This window comes from Leptinotarsa decemlineata, unplaced genomic scaffold (assembly GCF_025532065.1).
Source record: "Leptinotarsa decemlineata unplaced genomic scaffold, Ldec_3_MD MMD2_tig00026358_RagTag_RagTag, whole genome shotgun sequence".
Lineage (NCBI taxonomy): Eukaryota > Metazoa > Arthropoda > Insecta > Coleoptera > Chrysomelidae > Leptinotarsa > Leptinotarsa decemlineata.
In genome coordinates, this window is record NW_027412703.1 from 7502477 (window position 1) to 7525832 (window position 23356).

The following is a 23356-nucleotide window of genomic DNA, read 5'->3' on the forward strand; positions in this document are numbered from 1 at the left end:
TCCCTGATAATTCTAAACAGTGATAAGGGTCCCAATTATGAATTATATATTTCAAGTGTTCAATCAACTGAATACTACGAAAAATGTGCTCATAATCAATTAGAAGCGAGTAATTTCAGTGACAATTGTTTAACGGGAATAGAAAATATTTCCTTTGCGTTATAGAAGTCAGTGTAACAGATTGTGTTGAAACAAAATAATACACAGTTGCATTATTAATCCATTTATGGGCGTGATGTACTGGTGATTGCCAGTCGGGAAATATTTACAATTCTATTGGTAAGACCCTAAGTCAATTAAATCAAAGGAATAGTACAATCAAGTAGTGAAATCAGTCTCAATTAAAATATTTATACAAAAACAATGTTCAAAAAATAATTGTATACTAATTATTAAGTAATGGCTCATTTTTCTGCAATATTTTACTTGACTAGTGAAAAAAATATACACAAAATATACAAAAACATTCTACTTTCATGAAGTAGTGTAAGTCTCATATTCATTCACACTTATAGTTCGTATTATCGAAACACAATGTTATACCATTGTCACGTTCCTTATTTTTTTCTCTCCAGAATTGACTGAGCTCATAGAGCCCTGTATATTGGAATTGAATTGTTCCCTTCTATTCATACTTTGATAGATGGAATGATCTTGTGGGAAGCCAGTTTGTTGAAGACCATATACATCGTAGTTAACTGGGTACCTGTTATCATTGAATATTGGCAGGGGTGGAACAGGTGGTGGATAATGCTCTTGAACTTGATGTCCATTTGAACTCAAATGATCGTGATTTGAAATTAGGTCTCCATTTGACATTTCTTGTTGATCCTGATCCATCAAATCCAGTGGACTGCGCCTTCTCTCATGCTCATGTAAAAGTTGTGATGCACTCCAAGAATTGAACGGGCTCAGAATTGGTTGATTTCTGTTGACTGTATTAACAGAAATAACACTAACTCCTCCATAATCATCTCGTTGCTGATACAATTGTTGCTGTTGCTTCAATTCTTCAATAAGTTGGTGCTCTTGTTGATTCACGAGTGAATAACGTTTTTTAGAGTCTTCCTCGTATCCGTAGTTATTCGCAGGAAGACATATTTGATGAGAATCTGAATCAACACCAACATAACTTGAACTTAAATTTTGTGAAACATTCGGAGGAGAACTTGGTACTATTGTGATTGTCGAGCTTAAATTATCTTTCCTGAGAGTAGTTTCTTTGGCAGTTTTTTTGTCACCATTTCTTCCTCTCCTCTTGATAATACAGAAATAGCAATACAAAATCGATAATATCAATAAGAGTATCAAACCAATAACGACAGGTAGTATGAGTTCCAAACCTACTGGCATACTTTTTACCATACTCGTGCTAATAGAATCTTTTCCTAGCGCATTATTTGGCCAAACTGCTTGTTCGATAGAGGGATATGTTGTCGATGTGGTAGAGGGTAAAGAAGGGGCCGGCATAAAAATTCTCACCCAATTTGATATAGGTGACGACAAATTTGTCGTAACTTTTGAATATGCTTTTATGGCAAAATAGAGCGGCCTATCAAGAAGATCACTTTTTTTATTGAAGTCTAAGGTGAATGTTGTTTCAGATCCAGGTGCCAGAGGAAGTGGTTGCCCATCATCCCATAACTCTGAATTAGTTTCGAATTTGTCTAGGATGTCTAAAACGGAATCAGCATATCGAATCTCATACTTTGAAACCATCTCTCCAGCCATATCTGGGGATGTCCAAGACAATCGTACTTTTAGATCGTCTGGAATAATCTCAGTCTTTAAATTTCCGATGCGGCCGACTGAAGATGACTTGGACAAGAAAAGATCGTCCGACGTTATCTTGAGTGAAATCTTCGGTAGAACTCGTTGAAAAGGCGAAACTGGTTGCACATTACTGGACATTATGGAACTACCACAGCACTCATCATTTCCTGAAATGAAATTGAAAAATTATTTTAAATTATTTATAGGTAATGTGATAAGATTTGCAAAATTTTATTTTTGTAGAAAAATCTTCAAATTCAGATATTTTTCATACAGAAAACTAGATATAAAAATATGGGTACAGTTTGTCAAGAATAGGAAAAATGGTGAAATTTTTGCGGCCTGCGCGTATCGAAAAGCTAGAAAGCATTCGGAAAAACAAAGATGCACATATTTGCGATTAAAGTTGTCTCTGCTTAGTGTAGATGTACAGTCTCCTGAATAAACTGTGAAACCAACGTACAAAGTCCCCACTATTAGTCCATCTCATTATTGAATTCAGAATAATTTTATTTGAAGGTGGTTGACAATGTTTCGTGGTGTATTCCATCAGTTCGGACATCCATTGTCTAATATAATATACAGGGTGATTCAAAAGTACTTTGACAAACTTCAGGAGGTGATTCCTCACAATATTCTAATATGAATTGTCCAAATGAATAAATGTCCGGAAACGCTTCGTTTCCAAGATACAGGATGTTGAAGTTTTATTTTTATTTTTGTTTTTTTCAAATAACTTTTGAAATACTGAACTTGATTAAACGAAACTTGGTAATAGGAGGTTTTTGAGGTGTCGAATTCGAACCTGATGTTCTTATTGCTCTTACTCGTAGGGGGCGCCACCTACACATCTTTTTCTTTTTTAAAGATTCATAACTTTTTTGGGCGTACATCTAGCACATTTTTCAGTAAAAAAATCGATTCCTCTATCATATCTACGTAAATAAGCTACCCTTGTTACTAGTCGCTGTAAGCAACCGTTTTCTAAATATTTGGACTTGAAAACTTCAAGTCAATTATTTGATAATCGATGCATGTTGAAGTTATTACGAATATTTCGCTTTTTTCACAAGAATGCTTTGGAAATGAATTTGACGTTTTACTCGTTTGAAGAGGTCATTACTGTTGGGTCAGCTCCAACATTTGCTAGTCTCCACCGTCGTTTGGCAGAAACAGGTAGCTTTAAGAAGGCAGCTGATATTATTGGAAGACCATGAGCAGTCCGAACCCCAGAATTGGAAGAAGCTGTTTTGAACGCTCTCGAGGAGAATCCAGAAACAAGCACAAGAGTAATTGCTAAAGCTGTCAATTCTACTCAGTCCACAGTTTGGAGAATTATCCACGATCAACAGTTTTATCCATACCATATTCAAAGGGTACAAGCTCTTTTGCCACGAGACTTTCCCCAACGCATTACTATGTGTCAATGGTTTTTGAGAAGTTGGCTGGAAATCCTCAATATTTGAGATATGTAATCTTCACGGACGAGGCAAACTTCTCCCGAAATGCTATCACAAACTTTCATAACAACCATGTTTGGGCTCTCGAAAATCCGCACGCAGTTAGTTAAAGGCATTATCAGTATCAATTTTCTGTAAATGTATGGGCGGCAATAATTGATGATTACTTGATAGACCCTTTCTTTCTTCCGCTCCGACTGAATGGCGCAACTTACAGACACTTTTTAGAAAATGAATTGCCGGGACTACTTCAGAATGTACCATTAGAAATTCGTATCCGCATGTGGTTTATGCATGATGGGGCTCCGGCCCATTTTAGCGTTGTAGCCAGGGAATTCCTTAACACAGTCTATCCAAATCGATGGATCGGTAGGGGTGTAGAAGAACCTAACCAGGCGTGGGCACCAAGGTACCCAGATCTAAACCCGATAGATTTTTATTTTTGGGGACATTTGAAGTCACTAGTTTATAAGACTCCAGTAGTGAACGAGGAAGATCTAAGAAACCGAATAGTAGACGCCTGTGAAACAATAAGAAACACACCAATAATTTTTGAGCGGGTACGAGATTCAATGACTAGACGACTGACTGCCTGTATCTTCGCTGAAGGTGGACACTCCCAACAATTTATTTGAATACAATTTAGTTTCGTTTATTTTAGTTTATTCTACAGATTCAAAATTTCCTAAAATAAAATGTTGACATTTCTTGCAAATTTTATTAAAACAAATACTGATTATGCACCCTTGATACAAAAATAACTATTTCGCTTAAGGATGTCATAAAGGAACGTACCCAACAGTAATGACCTCTTTAAACGAGTAAAACGTCAAATTCATTTCCAAAGCATTCTTGTGAAGAAAGAAAATTATTCGTAATAACTTAAACATGCATCGATTATCAAATAATCGACTTGAAGTTTTCAAGTCCAAATATTTAGAAAACGGTTGCTTACAGCGACTAGTAACAAGGGTAGCTTATTTACGTAGATGATAGAGGAATCGATTTTTTTGACTAAAAAATGTGCTAGAAGTACGCCCAAAAAAGTTATGAATCTTTAAAAAAGAAAAAGACGTGTAGGTGGCGCCCCCTACGAGTAAGAGCAATAAGAACCCAGGTTCGAATTCGACACCTCAAAAACCCCCTATTACCAAGTTTCGTTTAATTAAGTTCAGTATTTCAAAAGTTATTTGACAAAAACGAAAATAAAAATAAAACTTCAACATCCTGTATCTTGGAAACGAAGCGTTTCCGGACATTTATTTATTTGGACAATTCATATTAGAATATTGTGAGGAATCACCTCCTGAAGTTTGTCAAAGTACTTTTGAATCACCCTGTAAATTGATTTGAAATCCCTGAAAAAAAAATTGAAAAGATTAACCGAAAATAACAATTATATTGAACAAAAAAAACTGAAATTACAAAGGAATAACATACAAGCCAACAACTAAAAAAATTAAAAATTGAAATATCAATAAAAGCTGAAATTAAAAAAAAATATCATTAACAAAAAAAATTAAAAAAGTGACGTAAATCCGTTTGGAATCGTTTAATTTTTATTTTTAATTTTTTTGTTAATATTTATTATTTTCAGCTTTCATTAATATTTCAATTTTTTATTTTTCTGGTTGTTGGCTTGTATGTTCTCTTTGTAATTTCAGTTTTTTGTTTGATAAAATTGTTATTTTCGGTTAATCGTTTCAATTTTTTTTCAGGGATTTCAAATCAATTTATATTATATTAGACAATGGAAGTCCGTACTAACAAAATAATTTTGGTCAAGAAAGGAAATGAGGGCTATAAAGATAACTTGTTTAATTATGGAATTATTCTTTTGAGTTAGAAAATTGTGAATAATGGTTATGTCATCAATCGGAGAAATGTTTGAAATGAATAAATAAAACTTGCTTTGAACTACAAGGTTGCTTTCATTTTATTTCCAAATATGTACATTTTTTATACTTAAATTAAACGTAAAATACAGCAAAAAATTTCTAAAAACGTAACAATTACAATTAAAACCATACAAAGCAAAAAATTATAGAAGGCAAAAAAGGCAAAAAACGCAAAATTTTGATAGAAAAATATTTTATCTTAATCTTCGGAGGATGAATCTTTGCTGAGGTCTGAGCTGATGTTATCTGGTTCAGTGTAACTATCTTCTTGCAAGTTGATTATCATGTCGTCTACTATGAAATCTAATATTGGTTCCTTTTCCATGAAAAACTGTTCAAAATTTTGAGCATGCTCACATCGTTTTTTCCACTCAGTTTCAAAAAACGTTCTAAAAAATTCATCGCATAATCTTTCCACGGTTTTTAAGCTGAAAATCTACATTTCTTTGTGCAACATATTGCTTCAAAGACGCTCACAATAACTCTATAGGATTTAAGTCAGGGTTGTATGGAGGAAGCCTTAGAACGGTATGTCCGTAGGCGCTCATAATTTCATCAATTTTATACATTTTATATCGGGGTTTATGAATTTTAATTAGACTATACAAATCAATTTTAACATATCTTCTGTAAAAGGTATATTTCGTTGCCTTAACCATTCCCTCATTTCGATCTTCCTATTACATATATAGGAGACGTATTTACCTGCACATTGTAATAGGGATCATTGTCTATCACAAAGACACTCTTTGGTGGTAAATTAGGAATAAGCATCTCTGGTAGCCATTTTATATAATTCGTGAAGTTCATCTCGTTATGCTAATCACCTGACTTCGTATTTGATCTAAATTTCAAATAAGCATTTTTCACAAAACCATTTTCACAGCCCGTATTCATTATTATTAGTCTTTGCCCTTTTGATACTAGTTAATGTTAACCTTCACTGGTGTTCTCATACCAGGTTTTTATGTGGGTATGCGAGGAATGAATATAGGTTTCGTCCATGAAAATTATGGGTCGCTTTTCTTCTCGAAATTGTTTCATACTTCGCAAAAAATTTGTTCTTAAGTTAACGATATCTGGTTTTCCATTAATAATTTTCATTTATTTTTCGTTTTCCTCCAACGAAATCCCATGTCATGCATAACTTTTCTCATGCTTTCGTAGGAACCAGCATAGTTATTTTCGGATTTAAATTTATAATGTATGCGCCGAAGAGTTGGAACCTTTTTATCGACTAATAAATATTCGAAGCAATCCTTTTATCAAAACCATATGAGTTAGTTTTAGCTGCGGCTTTCTTTCTTTTTATATTTGGTGTCAAAAAAGCAGCGTCTTCTCCATTCTCAATCGATTTCATTTGCTTTGATATTTTTGTATACTGCTTAAACTCACGCCAGTTGCCATAGCAGCTCTTTTTTTAACTTGTTTAAAGTCCTTTATAGGTTTATTTTCTGCCGCTTCTCATTGCATAAAAAAATAACATTGGCTATAACTTCCCTCTTTTGACTCGTCAGCACTTTACGATTAAGGTTTGATTTGAACTCCATCCTGTTTAAGTTACAATACTCAAATTGTAACCTTTACGCTTTATTTCTGCTCGGTTAACCCACGATGCTCACTTCACAACAAACAAATTCGACTGACTGGGCTGTGCGGGTTTCCACTACTGTCTTCTGCGCACAGCTAAGGCGGTCTCAAATTAATATTTCGAAACTTTTTTCTATTCTTGACAAACTGTAACATGTAATCATTATTCAATGAAACTTTTTCGATCAACTTCTGATGACCAAAAATAAAAATATATTTATCAGTATTACATATAATTGAAAATATCTTATTATACCAAAATTGGAAAAGATTAAAAACATTGATCTGCCCTGTATATCGATCTGTATATAGAACATGTGTTACCATTTTCATAGAACTAGTTTATCTACGAAAAATATGAAAAAAGTGTTCGCGGTGAATCGTCAGTAATACATGAACATTTATTTGAAGACGATACTGAATGAAGGGACTATAATTGACTTTGAACGATTTTTGGTCTAAATACTCGAATGTAATCGAACAAATATTTTGATGACCTTCAAAGTGACTGAGGAATTCAATGAAATGTTGAGAATTCAATGAAATGTTGAGAATTCAATGAAATGTTGATGTATAAAAAAACTGCTTACCGTTTTTTATCGAATTATTACTCCATGTATACGCCGTGTTGCCATTGTCATCAACAACAACTTCAAATGTGTATAGTCCAGGTCCGCCCTCGTAAGTACTAAAATATCGTGTGTAAATACCATCGCCTCTAGTAATATCAGGGTCACCAGACCCGCTATCTAGGAGTTCTATTTTATACTTTTCTGATTTGGACCCATTCATGCCAACTTTAGTGACTGTAACCTCAACTTTTGATCCTAAAATGGGTAAATCGCCATACTTTACTTCAACTAGTAAAATCAGAGGACTTCCTGGAGAATTTCTGTGAGTTCGAAAGTTGGCCCGGATAACTGGCGCAAAAACTCCTTGAGGAGTTGCCATCACCTGTATGAAGTGGGGTTGTGGATTACCTTGATAGGGTTCAACAGTATACGTCCAGGTTCCCACCTATGCAAAAAAAGTATTGTTGAATATTTTTTTACTGATAAAATAATTATATGCCAAAAATTTTTAGTATATCAAAATAACTGCAAAGCGTTTCAAATATTTTTTGTTTTTTAGTAGTTTCGAAAACTAAAACACCCAATATTTGAATATTCATGAAATATTTGAAACCGCAGTTTAAAATTATTGCAGTATCTACTAATAAATATTTCAAGAACAGTAAATCACTTCCCCATACCCCATAGACTACGACTCTGAAAAGACTATTTTTCGGAAAAAGTGTTTTCACTATCCCATCATGTTGTAAAAGTAAAGTAACCTATTCAAATCATTCTAGATCAAAATATTCAATTCTATCTCTTACTGAAAAACATATTTGGTATTCCGGAGCAAAACTTCATTCACAATTCATGTTTTGAGCGACTCTATATCGTAACTGTAGCCACGAAAGTGGTACAAAGTATTAGTCTGTTTCAAAAGTTTTGTCCGTTTTAAATTCATGCGTTTTGGTAGCACCATATCCCAATGAATATTTATTCTACTGTGTCGTAGTGTATACTGATCGATAGAGAATTTTGTACTCTATTCAGTGATGATGTTCGTTTTTTTCTGAATTTTAATTTTTTAACCATTTTCAGCTCATTATTATATGATATCGTTGAGCGAATTTCGGCAAATGTTTCTTTAGAAATTGAACCAAAGCGCTGCCGTAACAGCCCGAAAATCAACAAGGATTTCCTGAAGCACATCAACAACGTAAGTCCTTCCATCACATTCACAATGGAGAAGGAAATCCACAACGAATTGCCTTTTTTAGACGTATTGGTGAAGAGGACCGACACTAAGTGGGAAACATCTGTATATCGAAAACCCACTCACACAGGACAGTATCTGAACCAGAAATCCAACCACCATCAATCGACTAAGAGAGGAATCGTCAAGACTCTACTAGGCCGTGCTTTTGGGCTCTGTAATACAAAGGAAGGTCTCGAAAAGGAACTAGGCATCATCAAAAATGACCTTCAACGGGATGGTTACTCCAGAGCGATGGTAGAACAGGCCTTAGCTAGAAGACAACTAAGAGGCCATTGAAAGTTCGCATTGCTGAGCATAAAAAACACACACAGCAATGAGAAACCAGCAAATCCGGAATAGCAGAGCATGTTTGGACTCATCAACATAACATCAAGTGGGCTCAAGCTGGAATCATCCATAAAGAGGAACACTGGAGGAACCTCTAATCAAGCAAAAACTCCCCGCCAAACGGTCATCTCCCGCTAAAACTAATGAAGCGGAAAGAGGGAAGAGGGGATAGGTGAAAGCACTCGAATGACCTATAAATAGTCAGATCTTGGAGGAATAAGTCTAGTTATCACCCGAAGACGATTGTGGATACTAACAGTCGAAACGTCGTGAAATAACTTGGTTTGAAATCTATTAATTTTAATTTCTTCATTTTTTGTTAATAAGTATATTATGTTTCACTAACGATAAAAATAAAATAAATACAACAATAAAAATTAATTGGCGCTCCAGGGCGACTTCATTGATTCCAGTGGCGCATTTGCTTTTTCAGCTGCAGGAAAACCCGGAAAAACCTGCAGCACCACATCATCTGAAGATCTTGATCTAACAATGTCCTCTCTCTCTCATAAAGCAAAATGTAGGGTGTCTCCAGAGGCTCCAATATTTTTGATTTTTCAAATTTCAGCTTTTATTAATATTTCAATTTTTATTTGTTTTGTTGTTGCTTGTATGTTATTTCTTTGTAATTTCAGTTTTCTGTTTAATAAAATTGTTATTTTTGGTTAATCTTTTTAATTTTTTTTCAGGGTTGTCAACTCAATTTATATTATATTAGACAATGGAAGTCCGAACTGATGAAATACACCACGAAACATTGTCAACCACCTTCAAATAAAAAATGATAGTGTTAATGAACGCACTGTTCAAGAGTGCAAAATTTCGTTCCAAAGTGGTCGACCCATAGTAATCTAGTGCGAGGATCTGATGACTCTGGTGTAGGCTGACCCATCATAAATGGGGCGTGGAATGGCGGAAAAACTGGGCGTCACTTCCCATGCGGTTTTTGATGGTTTGAAACGTATTGGAAAGATCAAAAACCTCAAAAGTGGGTGCCCACAGTTCGAACGATTCACAGAAATTTGTTCTTCTTTGCATTTGTGCAACCAGAACGATCTCATTTTGAAACGGATCGTCACGTTTGAATAGAAATGGATCCTCTACTACAAGAGGAGACAATCAGAACAGTGGTTGAGCACCGATGAGCCGCCCAGGCACTTCCCAAACTTTGTTACTGTATGGTGGTCAGCGGCTGTTGTGAATTACTATAACTTTCTGTAACCAGCCAAATCATCACAGCAGAGTACTATTGCCCGCACTTTGATAACTTTCTCACCTGACGAACCTTCGTGAATCAGGACCAGGCAAAAACGACCTTCATCGACTTCATCGAATCCCAAGCACATACTTCTTATGCTGACGGAATCTATCGACTTGTGTTACATTGGCAAAAGTGCATTGATTCAAATTGCGCTTATTTTGATTGAATTGAATAAGATTCACTGATATCTTACACTTTACTTTGAAGTAGACTCATGAAAACCTATAAAACTTTTGAAACAAGCTATTCATCACTGACAGTGATGTATAGCCCTTCCGGATACTTGAGATCTTAGTTTCAATTCAATATTTGGGGCAATAAACGAATTTTTCAAAGTGTGCTTCATCATTTTGGATAAGATTCGATAATAAATAAATGGGGGCGTGTTCAAAAAATCGGACATATCGAATGATATAATGAATTTTCGACAGAAAACATCTACTTTCCTGGTGAATAACACGACTGACATTGAATCATATCTGAGAAACATTTTTGAAACGTTTCTCACAAAGAAAATCGCTGAGCTCACTAGAGTGATCACTTACACAGTGATTTCGGAGTGTTACTCCTAGTTATTGCAATACAAATTAATCGTCTGAGACAGCATGTATTTCAGTGATATAGTAATAGTTTAATCCGGGGCACCTCGACAACAGATTGATTTTGATATCTAGTAGAGTTTTAGTTTACAGAATGCTTCTTTTATATACGGGGTGGCGAAAATTCAGTTGCACATTATTGCTATTTCGGTAATGGTGGAAGATACGATGTTAGTTAAATTAGACAAAGTACACAAAAAGTGTACTTTTCAGAATGCAATGGAATCATGTTGAGAAATCGAGACTATCATAAACTGTCATGAATTATGGAAAAAAAAATGGAATCGTTGATTTTGACTGTTGTCCTAAGGTGTATTGAGTGTACAAAATATGAAAGATATTTTGGAAAACAAAAGTTTTAACTTTATATTGTATGAAGATGGAGAAGAAAAGTGAAATTTATCTTTTTTAAAAATTAATGTAAGTGAAATTTTACCTCATTAATTTAGTATATTGTGTAGCAATCTTGTGAATGATATCTGATTCAATTCCAAAACGAATGTTTGGCTTGCAAACTGAATAGGAAAAAGCTTTTTTTCTATAATTCAATGTTCATATAAAATTCGTTGTTTCGAAAGATTTTTTCCTTTCGTGTTTATATGGAAGTAGTTGTCTCGAGAGGACATTTTCTCACACTTTGTATCTGAAAATTAATTTTTTGTATGATCCAAGCGTCTTTCTATAGTGTTTCTATAGTGTTAACTTTGTTAATTGATTGCTTCCTTCCCTTCTTTGGAAGATTCCCACAGTTTTTTTATATAAATACGAAGAAGTAGAACGTCAAAACCTTTCTTTCCTAAAAATTATATGAAATTCATGAAGAAGTCTACGATGTGCAATAATTTCATTTTTCATACGATGTTTCGTTTACTTAGCCCCCCCCCCATAATTTTTCCAGCAAATTCTGATGCTGCTCTTTCATCTTGCATTGAATGAAACTTGAATGAAATATCAATTATTTTTTCGTGTTCTGTTTCTTCGTTCAGAAAATTAATGATGATAGTGTGTCTTTAGTAGGTATTGATTTCTGACATTTCTGGTACAAAGGACCGAACAAAAATTAACGTAATGAGTAACTCAATTCATGTGATGATAACCGATAACCGATCTAATAAACGGCTTACGACTTTCACGAAATTGGATAGTGAATTTTCGACCTTTTTCCAAGCATAATTGAATTTTGAATATTTATCACACGCCTAAAGTTCCATTTTTTTTAAATAACAAATCAAGTACTCAAGTACCTAGATATTGAATTTCAGATACAATTAACTCATATGATGATATTTTTTCGAATGAAACGTTGAGAATTTGAAATGAAATTAATAAAGGTGGCACGAAGTAATCGAAACGTGTGAAAAATGAAATTAGTGCGTATGGTAACCTTCAGCAAGTTTGGTCGGAAACATTCATGCACTTTTTTCATATTTTGTAAAGAAAAGATACCAGAGAAGAAACGACTTCAATGTTTTCCGATTATTTCGCGAATGGCTTATGATAGTCTGGATGTCTGAACATAGATCCATTGGCCTTATACCTGTATGGTTTATCTGTATGATGTAGTATAAATAAATAGTATAGCATAAATAGCTTCAGTTTCGCGAAGTTTCCATTTTTATCTTCCTCTTGAAGATGATCACTTGGTGATCGAAACACGTGTCGAGGTGTTAAAAATAACGATTTGGTGTTGGGAAAAAACTCCAGTTACATAGATCCACTGCGTTCTAAAAAGTATTTTTTTTGTCTAATTTAACATCGTATCTTCTACCATTACCGAGATAGCAATAGTGTGCAATTAAATTTTTATTTTTTTTTTACCTCTTCTAACCACCCTTATATTTGGAAATGAAATGCAAGTGCTACTTCCAAATTATAGTCTTTTCAGAGTCCAAATTACATGTAGGTACACTTATTAATGAGATCGTTAAGCAACAGTCTATGAGAATTTCAATGGAAAATGTAATAAGTCTCACCTCAGAAATATTTGTGTTCAAAGTGATCATTTTGAAGTCAATGAATTTGTCATTCCTGTCGGTAAAAATCTGATGGCTTGGACTGATCAATTTCAACCCTTTGATCAATGGAGTCACTGTGTTATGTGTGAATAATGTGAACTGAGCAGGTTCCCCCATATTAGAATCCAGCATAAAGCTACCTGTGACAGAAAGTCTGCCATCATCAGTAATTTCCCTACGATGAATTTCAATTGGAAGACCATCAGGGCTGACAGAACTGAATTTTACTACAATATCATATAAAATATTGTGGAGTTCGAAGTAAGTTGTTAGTGAAGTTGTATCAACGTTGAGCTTCTCTTCAAAAACTGCATAGTCAGCTCCACCTGTCTCCTTTGCTAATAAGCCTAACGTGTTTTCCAGAACTATGCTCGGATAATTGATTGTCGCTACTTTAATCTTGAATTCCTTCAAATCTTTTATAAGGTCTTTTAAGTGGTCATCCAGAGCCATCCCTGCTGCAATTGCAACAATAACGTTATTTGCCGGCCATTAGATTTCGTGCGTTCCTTTAGCATATTTGCAGCTTCATTCAAAGAACAATGAAGACATCCAGATTGCAGGCTCTCACTGGGTGTATAAGGAATGGCAGAATAAAATTTATCCCGGTTACTATTTCCAAACCGATCGTAGTCAATTTTGGCTGATACTATATTCAGTGCACGAGTTGATTGTACGGAATCGAACAAAACCATGCCAATTTCCGAATTGTCAGGTAAAACATATCTGGCCCACTGCCTCATCGCCAATCTGAGATAACTCCAAGACTCTCTTTGCATCATGTTTTTAGAGTTCTCGATCACAAATACGTAGCGGGTAACATTTTGTTTCTTATATACAATCCTTGGCGTAGTATCAGTTATATGATTTCCTTTCGATACGAATTGCGAAGAACTGAGAAAATCTTTGTGACTCATTATTACATCGAGGACGCTTCGACGTTCACAAAAAAAGTTATGTTTCGTAGGAGCCAAACGATTGTGATTTCCTTCGTCGCAGAACATAGAAATCGAAGGAGCTTCTGCAGCAAACATTATCGACGATCTGGCCTTTTCATCTACCATACTTGTCCGGTTGAATATTGAATGTGACGTCAACGAACATACTCTGCAAAAAAAAAAGATTCATAACTCACCAACTAGAAAAACACTACAAGATTAAAATCGAAAATTCAGTTAAACAAGAAGTGATGCAAAGAGAATGAGGTGCAATTTTTACTTTCTGACTGAAGAGATCCTTATAAATCCCTTTGTAAACTCACCCGCTTCCATTGATTGGTAAATCTGAGCATCCATTGGCTTTGGCTTGGTTACTCTGGTCGTCGTAATAACACATGGGATATATGGGATCATCATAATGACCTTGTTCTTCAAAAACACCATATCGATACATTGCAAAGTTTTTGATGAGGAATCGGGCTGAAAATTGAAACAATATTTACATATCATGACATTAGTCTTAGCCTAATAATGAAATCCTTCTGTCATTATGTAATATTTGTCTTTAACAGATATTCATAACTCAATCCATTTTGAGCCATTACTGTAGATTTCACCTTTAATGAAAAAATATTAATTTCAATATTTGAATAACTCATCTCAACAAATTATAGAAAAAAATAGATGAATATTTCCGGAGATTACACCTGACCTGACTATCTCTCCCAAACAAATACAGAAAAACATAAAAATGATATGAAACACTTCAGTTGAATTTCCAAGAAATCACATGCTCAGGGTTGCCCCTTTCCTCTCATGCAGACCTACAACTTTGTAGGTACGTGTGGCATATACTCAACGAAAAACCAACAACTAACCCAGTTAATGCCGTGCAGAGAGTTGTTTTTCCGTTGGGTATCTGCCACACGTACCTACAAAGTCGTTATTCCGACAACCACCCCGGAGTATGCTTGTGGAGTTGTTTCCTGGATTTGTCTGCAGGTGATGCAGACATCCCACTGAATCAACTGCAGAAAGATTTCATGACTAGCTGGAATTATATTTGTTATATCCAGCGGTAAGCGATCTACACAATGCATTGAATAGGGATGACCCCAGATTCCGAGAGAGAAACAAACACAGGAGGCCTACGAAGCAGAACCAGAGACCACCCCCGAGAGTCGCTATCAGGCGGCTTCGGTAAGTATAAACATTTCTCAACCAGATTCAAATTCATCTCATTTTCAGATTCACTGAGAAGATTTCAACTCAGGGCACTTAACCCGGAAGGGAGCCATGCCCGGTACTGATGATGGGACAAGCATATATATATATATATATATATATATATATATATATATATATATATATATATATAAATCGAGAAAGGTTAATGCAGTCAAGCTGCCGGAAAAAATTCCATAAAAATCAAAATATGAATAGATAAGTACCTTCTGATCATTCCCATATTGATTTCAATTTAGGAGCCACCGGTAGATAGCTGTTTCAGCCTACTGGGCATCGTCAGTACCGGGCAGGCGGTCCTCGATTGAAGACAAAATGTGAAAAACCAGGAAAGTACTTGATAAAAACTCTCGAAAAACTCTACAGTGCATAGGGAGACGTGAAAGGTGCTATTGTGTTTTTATTCAACTCAGTCAACCAATTTCCAGGGCCTTAATTTAAAAGGGAATAATTCACACAATTATAATCGAATATTACCGAAAAATTCCGAAATATAAAATTTAATTTAATTTTTCAGTATGAAGTAAACGTCTACGATCTAAAAACTACAACAAAAATACAGGTCCGTATTTAAAAATTCAAAGATGGGGGTGGCCCAAGTCAGATGACACCCTGTATAAAATATTCATGGATATATTCTGAGAGCCCACATTAAGTGCCACTAGCATGTGGACAGATTTTCAAAATGTGTGCGAATAAAGAAGATATAGGCAAAAAATAATTTGGGATTTTTTGTTGTTCCTGTATATCTTCAGAACCAAAAGAGCTATATTCGATAGATATATATATATATATATATATATATATATATATATATATATATATATATATATATATATATATATATATATATATATATATATATATATATATATATATATATATATATATATATATATATATATATGTTAACTCGAAGATTCTCACGGATAAAGTATGATGAGCTGTTTTCTCAGGTTTCGCTCCGTGTTCTGTGTATTTTCTATTTTCTCCCCATAAGGATTATTTTCACAACGTTTCGGCAAAGTCTCATTTGCCATCTTCTGGTGATGTCTGGTTTTTTCAACTAGTTGAAAAAACCAGACATCACCAGAAGATGGCAAACGTTTCGGCAAAGTCTCATTTGCCATCTTCTGGTGATGTCTGGTTTTTTCAACTAGTTGAAACCAGACATCACCAGAAGATGGCAAATGAGACTTTGCCGAAACGTTGTGAAAATAATCCTTATGGGGAGAAAATACACAGAACACGGAGCGAAACCCGAGAAAACAGCTCATCATATATATATATATATATATATATATATATATATATATATATATATATATATATATATATATATAATATTCTAAATGAGCTAGTACCTAGCTGCTGTCAAACACGTAATGATTAGTTTAAAATGGAGGAAGTAGAAAAACGTCTATTAATGGAATTTTCCCTTGATTTAGTTCATTAGAGAATTCAATATTTGCTTATTTACACCTGATAATTTCAAACTAGATGAATATAATTTTATTCGATATCAAATGAGATTAAATAGTGAACGTATGAGCTTGGATTTTCTTATTTATGATAAAATTCTGAACAATACTCACGATACGTCGAGATACAAATTGATCAAAATAGTGGGAAAAAATTTAGTCACCAAACCATGAAGAAAAACCTACATCGATAATTGTATTTGAAAAGACTTGAATAATAATCATAAATATACAACAAAGTTTAATTGGAAACTGAAAATTTGTTCATTCCAAACTGAAGAAAATTCACGGCAACTACCGGTTCGTTTTACGAATTTAAGAAAATGTAGGAAACCAGATTCAAAGCTGTAAATACTCGATTGAAGTGGAGGATTGTATACTCCCATTGATGTGAATAGTTTATATATTGCGTTCGCAAAAATTTCAACAATCGTAACATTCATTTTAATTATCGACTGTAACAATGTTAGTTTTATCAAAACTTAAGCACTATGTAAATAACACATCTTCATTTTTGTGGTTTCCCTGATGATGACAATAAAACGTTTGCACGCTGTTTACCCCAATAGTTCAGTAATTTTTTGTGAAAAATCACGTAGAAAGAAATTAATAATGAAAGAAGGAAATTAACAGGACAAGAGAGATATACGTTATATTACGGTATTAGGAATCACACGTTGAAAGGTAAGACCTCGTTAGTCCTTAGCTCGCACAAGTTTGTCAACTTCTGAGAGTTGTCGTTCGTATGGGGGCGAAAGTTGATTTACGGAAAAACATATTTCAAAACATATTATCTCACAATGTCATGTGAAACAGCTCAGATACTTACCTAAATCGTTATTTGATTGAATTAAATGCTGATATCCTACATATATCTGGTCACCCGGTTGTCCACACCCCAAAGACTGCTGTGTCCAGATGGGCCCCCTGACTGAATCGCTGGGGATTATGGTGATATCCGACATCTCTCCGGAAGCAGAAAGAACAGATGAAGCCACACAAGAATCTGCCCATGACGAAGGAAGTATAACAGTTGCGGATCGTAAGAAAGCACGGCTGTCTAAAGCAGAAAACAGGTATTGCGAGGCACTGGTAAGGGTTGACTGAAAAATAAAAGGAAAGTGAAAAAATAACGCAAATGATACACGATAGGACAAATCTATAGTTGTTTATTGTTGAAATTCCATAATTTTTTATATATGATGGAATCGGTCGATACTTGATGAAAATCCATAATCCATTCTAAAAACAATTTATCGTGTGATTTTCACTAGACAGTTTTACAAAAACGCAACACGTGTTTCGCCATACAATGGCTTCCGAGACACGCGGAATTTTTTTAAATTTTCAAAATAATTGCCAGAAATGGTGTTGACTGATTCGAAATATATGAAAAAACGAAATAAATTATACTGAATTATACAAGGTGTGACTGAATAAGTGTAAAACATTTAGGGAGGTGATTCCTCATCGAAAAAAAAATAGGATCTTTCATATAAAGAAACTTTATTGGAGCATCCCTTGTTAAGATACATAAAATTTGTATAAAAATTTTTTTCACAAGCACTGAAAAAGTTACAACATTGAAATTAACATGACGTTTCGTACTACCAAAAAGACACTTAGCCAGTAATTTATTCGGTTTACCCCATGGTTTTCAGGGGTGGAAAACGCAACCCCTAAAATGTATTTCCAATGTAACTTTTTGTCTTATTATTTGTTTACCATTTAAAAATTCATTTCCGATAGTTTGTTTCATTCTGAACAAAAAATGTCTCCGGAGTTTTTTGCCCAAAATAAAACAGTTCGCAGCAAAAAATTATTTTACGAACAACTACAGAGACACATCGTCATAATTGCGAACTGGATTTATTGTTATTTTGTAGTTAGTACCTGCATTACACGATTAAAGGGTAATGAACAAAACTAATTTATTATTAACAAAACACACAACATGTAGAAATCATAGTAAATGTTCATTATTGTCTACCTTCAGACATTACGCATGCGTCTAGACGTCGGTGCATTGAGTCACGTATTCGCTCAAATATTCCTGGAGTATCTCTGATTACCCTGCACGCATCAATGATGCGGTTTCTTAAATCCTCTATATCGCGATCAGCAGTACGATAAACCGAATGCTGTAAATGGCTCCAAATAGAGAAATCGAGAGGATTGAGATCCGGGGATTGAGCGGGCCAGTTCTGTGGTCCTCCTCGACCTATCCACTTATTTGCATATGTATCAGTTAAATTCTGACGTGCTACTTGACCAAAATGGGCGGGAGCCCAATCATGCATAAACAACATATCCCTTCTGACGCCCATAGGAACTTCCTCCAGCAGTACTGGACGCACTTCTCTTAAAAATTGAACGTACATAGTACGATCGAAGAGGTAGAAAATGAGGCCCAATTAAATTATCCCCAATAACTCCGAGCCACATGTTAAAAGAAAACTGTTCTTGATGGTTAGTTTCGGCAATAGCGTGAGAGTTTTCATCAGCCCATATGTGGCAATTATGAAAATCAATAATCTTGTCCCGAGAAAAGCTACATTCGTCTGTGAATTCTATCGTCTTCAGAAAGTCACAATTTCATCTAATAATTTCCAGCATCCAATTGCAAAATTCAAGACGGTTCGGAAAGTCTCGCGGTAACAGTACCTGTACTCGTTGCAGATGGTAAGGGTATAAGAGTTGTTCCTTTAAAATTCGAAATACCGTCATATGATCAACATTTAGCTGGAAAGCAATCTTTTTAGTACTGGTAGTAGGTTGTTCTTCAATCAAATCAAATACTGCTTCCTCAAGCTGTGGTGTTCGTACTTCTCGATGGCGACCACAATCCTGCGTTCTTTTGTCGAATGAACCATATTCTCGTAATCGTTGATGAAGTCGAGCAAATATTCTATGTGAAGGATGCTGCCGTTGAAGATACATTCCAGCATATCTTCTAGAAAATTCCTCTGCGACAGACCGTAAACGTAATGTTTATCAGCCATTTCCTCATTTCTGTATGCCATTTTAATAGCAAGTGAATTATTAAAGTAACAAATTGAGAACAGAACAACAACACACAATTAGTATTAATTCAATTTCGAAAATTCACAAACTGACAGCGTCATACCAATTCAATTGTCACTATCGCTAATAGCGACCTACTAGATAGATCAGTTTCCTATTTTTGCATTTATGACGATATATCTCTGTAGTTGTTCCTAAAATAATTTTTTGCTACGAACTGGTTTTTTTTGGGCAAAAAACCCAAGATACATTTTTTGTCAAGAATGAAACAGGCTATCGGAAATGAATTTTTAAATGGTAAACAAATGATAAGACAAAAAGTTACATTGGAAATTAATTTTAGGGGTTGCGTTTTCCACCCCTTACAACCATGGGGTAAACCAAATGAATAACTGGCTGAGTGTCTTTTTGGTAGTACAAAACGTCAGGTCAATTTCAATATTGTAACTTTTTCACTGCTTGTGAAAAAAATTGTTATACAAATTTTATGTATCCCCTTTAAGGGGATGTATCTTAACAAGGGATGCTCCACTGAAATGTCTTCATATGAAAGATCCTATCTTTTTTTCGATGAGGAATCACCTCCTTAAATGTTTTACACTTATTTAGTTACACCCTGTATATGTACGCAGGCAACCCCGGCGTTGCTTAATATTTTTACATTTTTACAATTTACTTCTTTATTTTATATGTTTTTTTAAGGAAGCCTATACACTTGACTTGCTACAAACATGAAAATGTAACGTAGTTAATAAACTATTCTATTCTATTGATGTGCTGCGCAGTCTAGGGCGAGCTTCGTCATTCACATCTTTTCAACCTCCTGTGAAAAGCTTGAACCATTTGTAAACAGTTTTCTGACTCAGCGTACAATCACCGTATGCCACTGTCAACGTTTCAGGTGTTTTTGAGCACTAAATTCCATTTTTTACACAAAATCTGATGCAAATTCTTTGATCCATATTTTTGGATTCTAACTTTCATACCTCTCACCAACGAACTGAACATGTTAAACATTTGAAACTGTGTATATATATTCGGGACGTCGAACAGCATAAAAAAATTAAAAATCGCTAATTGAATATACGCAGCATTCGAAATTTGAACATTCAACTTATTTTATGAACATATACAAACAATAAAAAAGTTTTTGGGAAAGAAAGTTTTTGGCTTTCAACTACTTCATCTTGATACAAAAAAGAAGGATGAGGGAGTCTTCCAAAGAAAGGAAGGAAGTAACTCTATACATGGATGTGTAGATCATGCAAAGAAGTAACTTTCAGACACAAACTGAAAGAAATTCCTCCTGAAACAGCTACTTTCATATAAACATTGAATTATACGAAAGAAAAAATTCTTTCTAAACAAATATTTCTATATGAACACTGAATTATACAGAAGATACTTTTCTCTAATCAATTTGTATTTTAAACATTCGTTGTGGAATAAAAATCATATATCATTCACATGATATACTTTAAATGAATGGTAACAAATTGCACTTACATAGAACACTGCCATCCGATGGCAGATATACACCGATGGACACTTGCCCAAAGGCTCTTCAGTGCCAAATTGGATAACATTATAGAAAATACACACACTTCATTCATGAATGACGATTTTTTATTAATGTCACGGAATAAGCTTGATCTGCTTATGTCATCGATGACATCGTAATGATATTCATTCACCTTTCGTATAATTCAATGTTTATATGAAAGTAGCTGTTTCAGGAGGACTTTCTTTCAGTTTGTGTCTGAAAGTTACTTCTTTGTATGATCTACACATCCATGTATAGAGTTACTTCCTTCTTTTCTTTGGAAGAATCCCTCATCCTTCTTTTTTTGTATCAAGATGGAGTAGTAGAAAGCCAAAAACTTTCTTTCCCAAAAATTAATCACTCCTAAAAAATATAACCCCTTCAATTCAAATAAAAAAGTGAAATGAAAATACAGTTAAACGAATTCAATCAATACAAATAATGAAGAATATCAAAAAACAAAAAAGATTTCAAATCAAGTTATTTGGTATGAAATGGTACTATTTCTTTTCAAGGATAAATCATTATTTCGTGTTCAAATCATGTCCATCATGAAATCCCCAGGAAATATATTGATATACACATCTGTGTAAATCTACACGTAAATAGCCTTTTGTCATTACTCTAAACCGAAAATTTCTATAAAATGATTTGTTACCTAAATTTTCTATCTAAGATAAAATTACCTGCTAGTAAATATATCGAACAGTAAAGTTCACGTAGCGAACGGGAATGGAAACGTGACTTAAACTCACGATTTTGAACATCTCCAACTGCTTTAAAAAATACTGAATGGAAAAGTACTGATATAAAATCCAGTTACGAATTTTGCTTCAATTCAGGAACACAATTCATGACTAAGATTTTTTGAAATAGTTTATACCTACGACGGCAAAATTAACGGTTGTGAAGTTATTCACATCCACATAGTACACTGAGGAAAAAATCATTTATAATTTTTCTTTAAACCACTCTGTTCAATTTCCATCTTTCAATGATTGGTTACTGATTGACTTAGTGGAATTATAGAAATGTCCAAGCCGTCTGAAGTGGTCAAAATAGAGTGGAAATAATAAAAAATCGTGAAATGAAAAATCGACTTTGTACAACTCCAGATTGAGATTGAGATCCGTGTTAAGAATCACAAGATAAAAGGTTAAGTCCTTAGCTAGCACAAGTTTCAAGTTTTGAAAGTGGTGGAGGGGATGAAAAGTGAATGGAAACTTTACAAAATCGTTTTTTAAAAATTGAATTTGTACATATACAAAATTGGGAACTTTAGCTTATTACTGATGATAGGGTTTTTCGGGATGTCTGTGGGAATGGAATCGGAGTAGAAACTAAAAAAACTTGTATCATTGAAAATTCATTACGCACACCTTATGTTATTGGTGATGACAGGCTCAACAAAAAAATAATATCATCAATAAATACAGTTAAAAATCTAAAAAAAACAAGCTTTTGAGAACATCTAACTGAAAAGTTAAAAATTATTTTCTTTAATAAGCTTAAAACAATAACGAACAAAAAATACTAGTATAATTGTATACTAAGCGGATGCTTAATATACAAAAAATATAGCACAAAGCGCCCACGTTTTTTTCATAATAATACTGTTATTTTTCGTTCGTTAATGTTTTAAGCTTATTAAAAAAATTATTTTTAACTTTTTAGTTCGATGTTCTTCAAAAGCGTGTTTTTCAGTTTTTTAAACTATATTCATTTTTCATTTTTTCGTATGCTTTAAAATCGTATCTTTCAGTCTTTTTAAACTATATTAATTTTATCTAAACTTTGGGATCAATCAGCCGTATATTGTTTAAAAAATGACCATTGATATTTTACGATTCCGGAGAGGGAGCCTGAAAATCAGCTACCAAGCCCAAGGCAGTAGGCGCGCAAAGGAGAGTTACAAATAAGGCAGCAGGCGCGCGTGTTATACCTATTTCAAATGAAGAAATACATGTACAGTGAGTTCGAATTATATCAAGGAGGTTACGTACACCGCCATCTGCCTGCGAATAGATCAAGCAATAATGTCGATATGTGAGAGGTTACGTACAGCGCCATCTGCCCGCGAATGGATCAAGCAATAAAGTGGATAATTATGTCAAATACAGATCCCGAGCTTGAGAGTTACAAACAAACATACATACATACAGGTGAAGCTAATAAAAGCGTGTTGAATAAAAATTGTATTAGGACATTTACAAAAATGAGATATGTTTCTCCTGATGCCCGATTCGAAAAAAAGCTGACTGTACAAATTCAATTTTCAATGTTGTTTATAGTTTCCATTCCATTTCCATCATTCACAGGCGGCTTGGAAAACTCTGATGAGATATTTTTTGTTGAATCTGTCTTTAAGAATA

At 34.3% G+C, this 23356-nt stretch overlaps 1 protein-coding gene across 1 annotated transcript in view; it reads right to left on the reverse strand.

Moving 5' to 3' along the window:
- Positions 1-207: 207 nt before the first annotated feature.
- The window catches only part of LOC111509801 (calcium-activated chloride channel regulator 1), a 66269-nt gene continuing 43120 nt past the window's right edge, over positions 208-23356 (reverse strand). Inside the window, 6 exon segments of the mRNA XM_074184625.1 lie at positions 208-1940; positions 7312-7738; positions 12712-13242; positions 13245-13860; positions 14015-14171; positions 17247-17520. Coding sequence (XP_074040726.1) covers positions 538-1940; positions 7312-7738; positions 12712-13242; positions 13245-13860; positions 14015-14171; positions 17247-17520 — 3408 coding nt within the window. The 3' untranslated portion in view covers positions 208-537.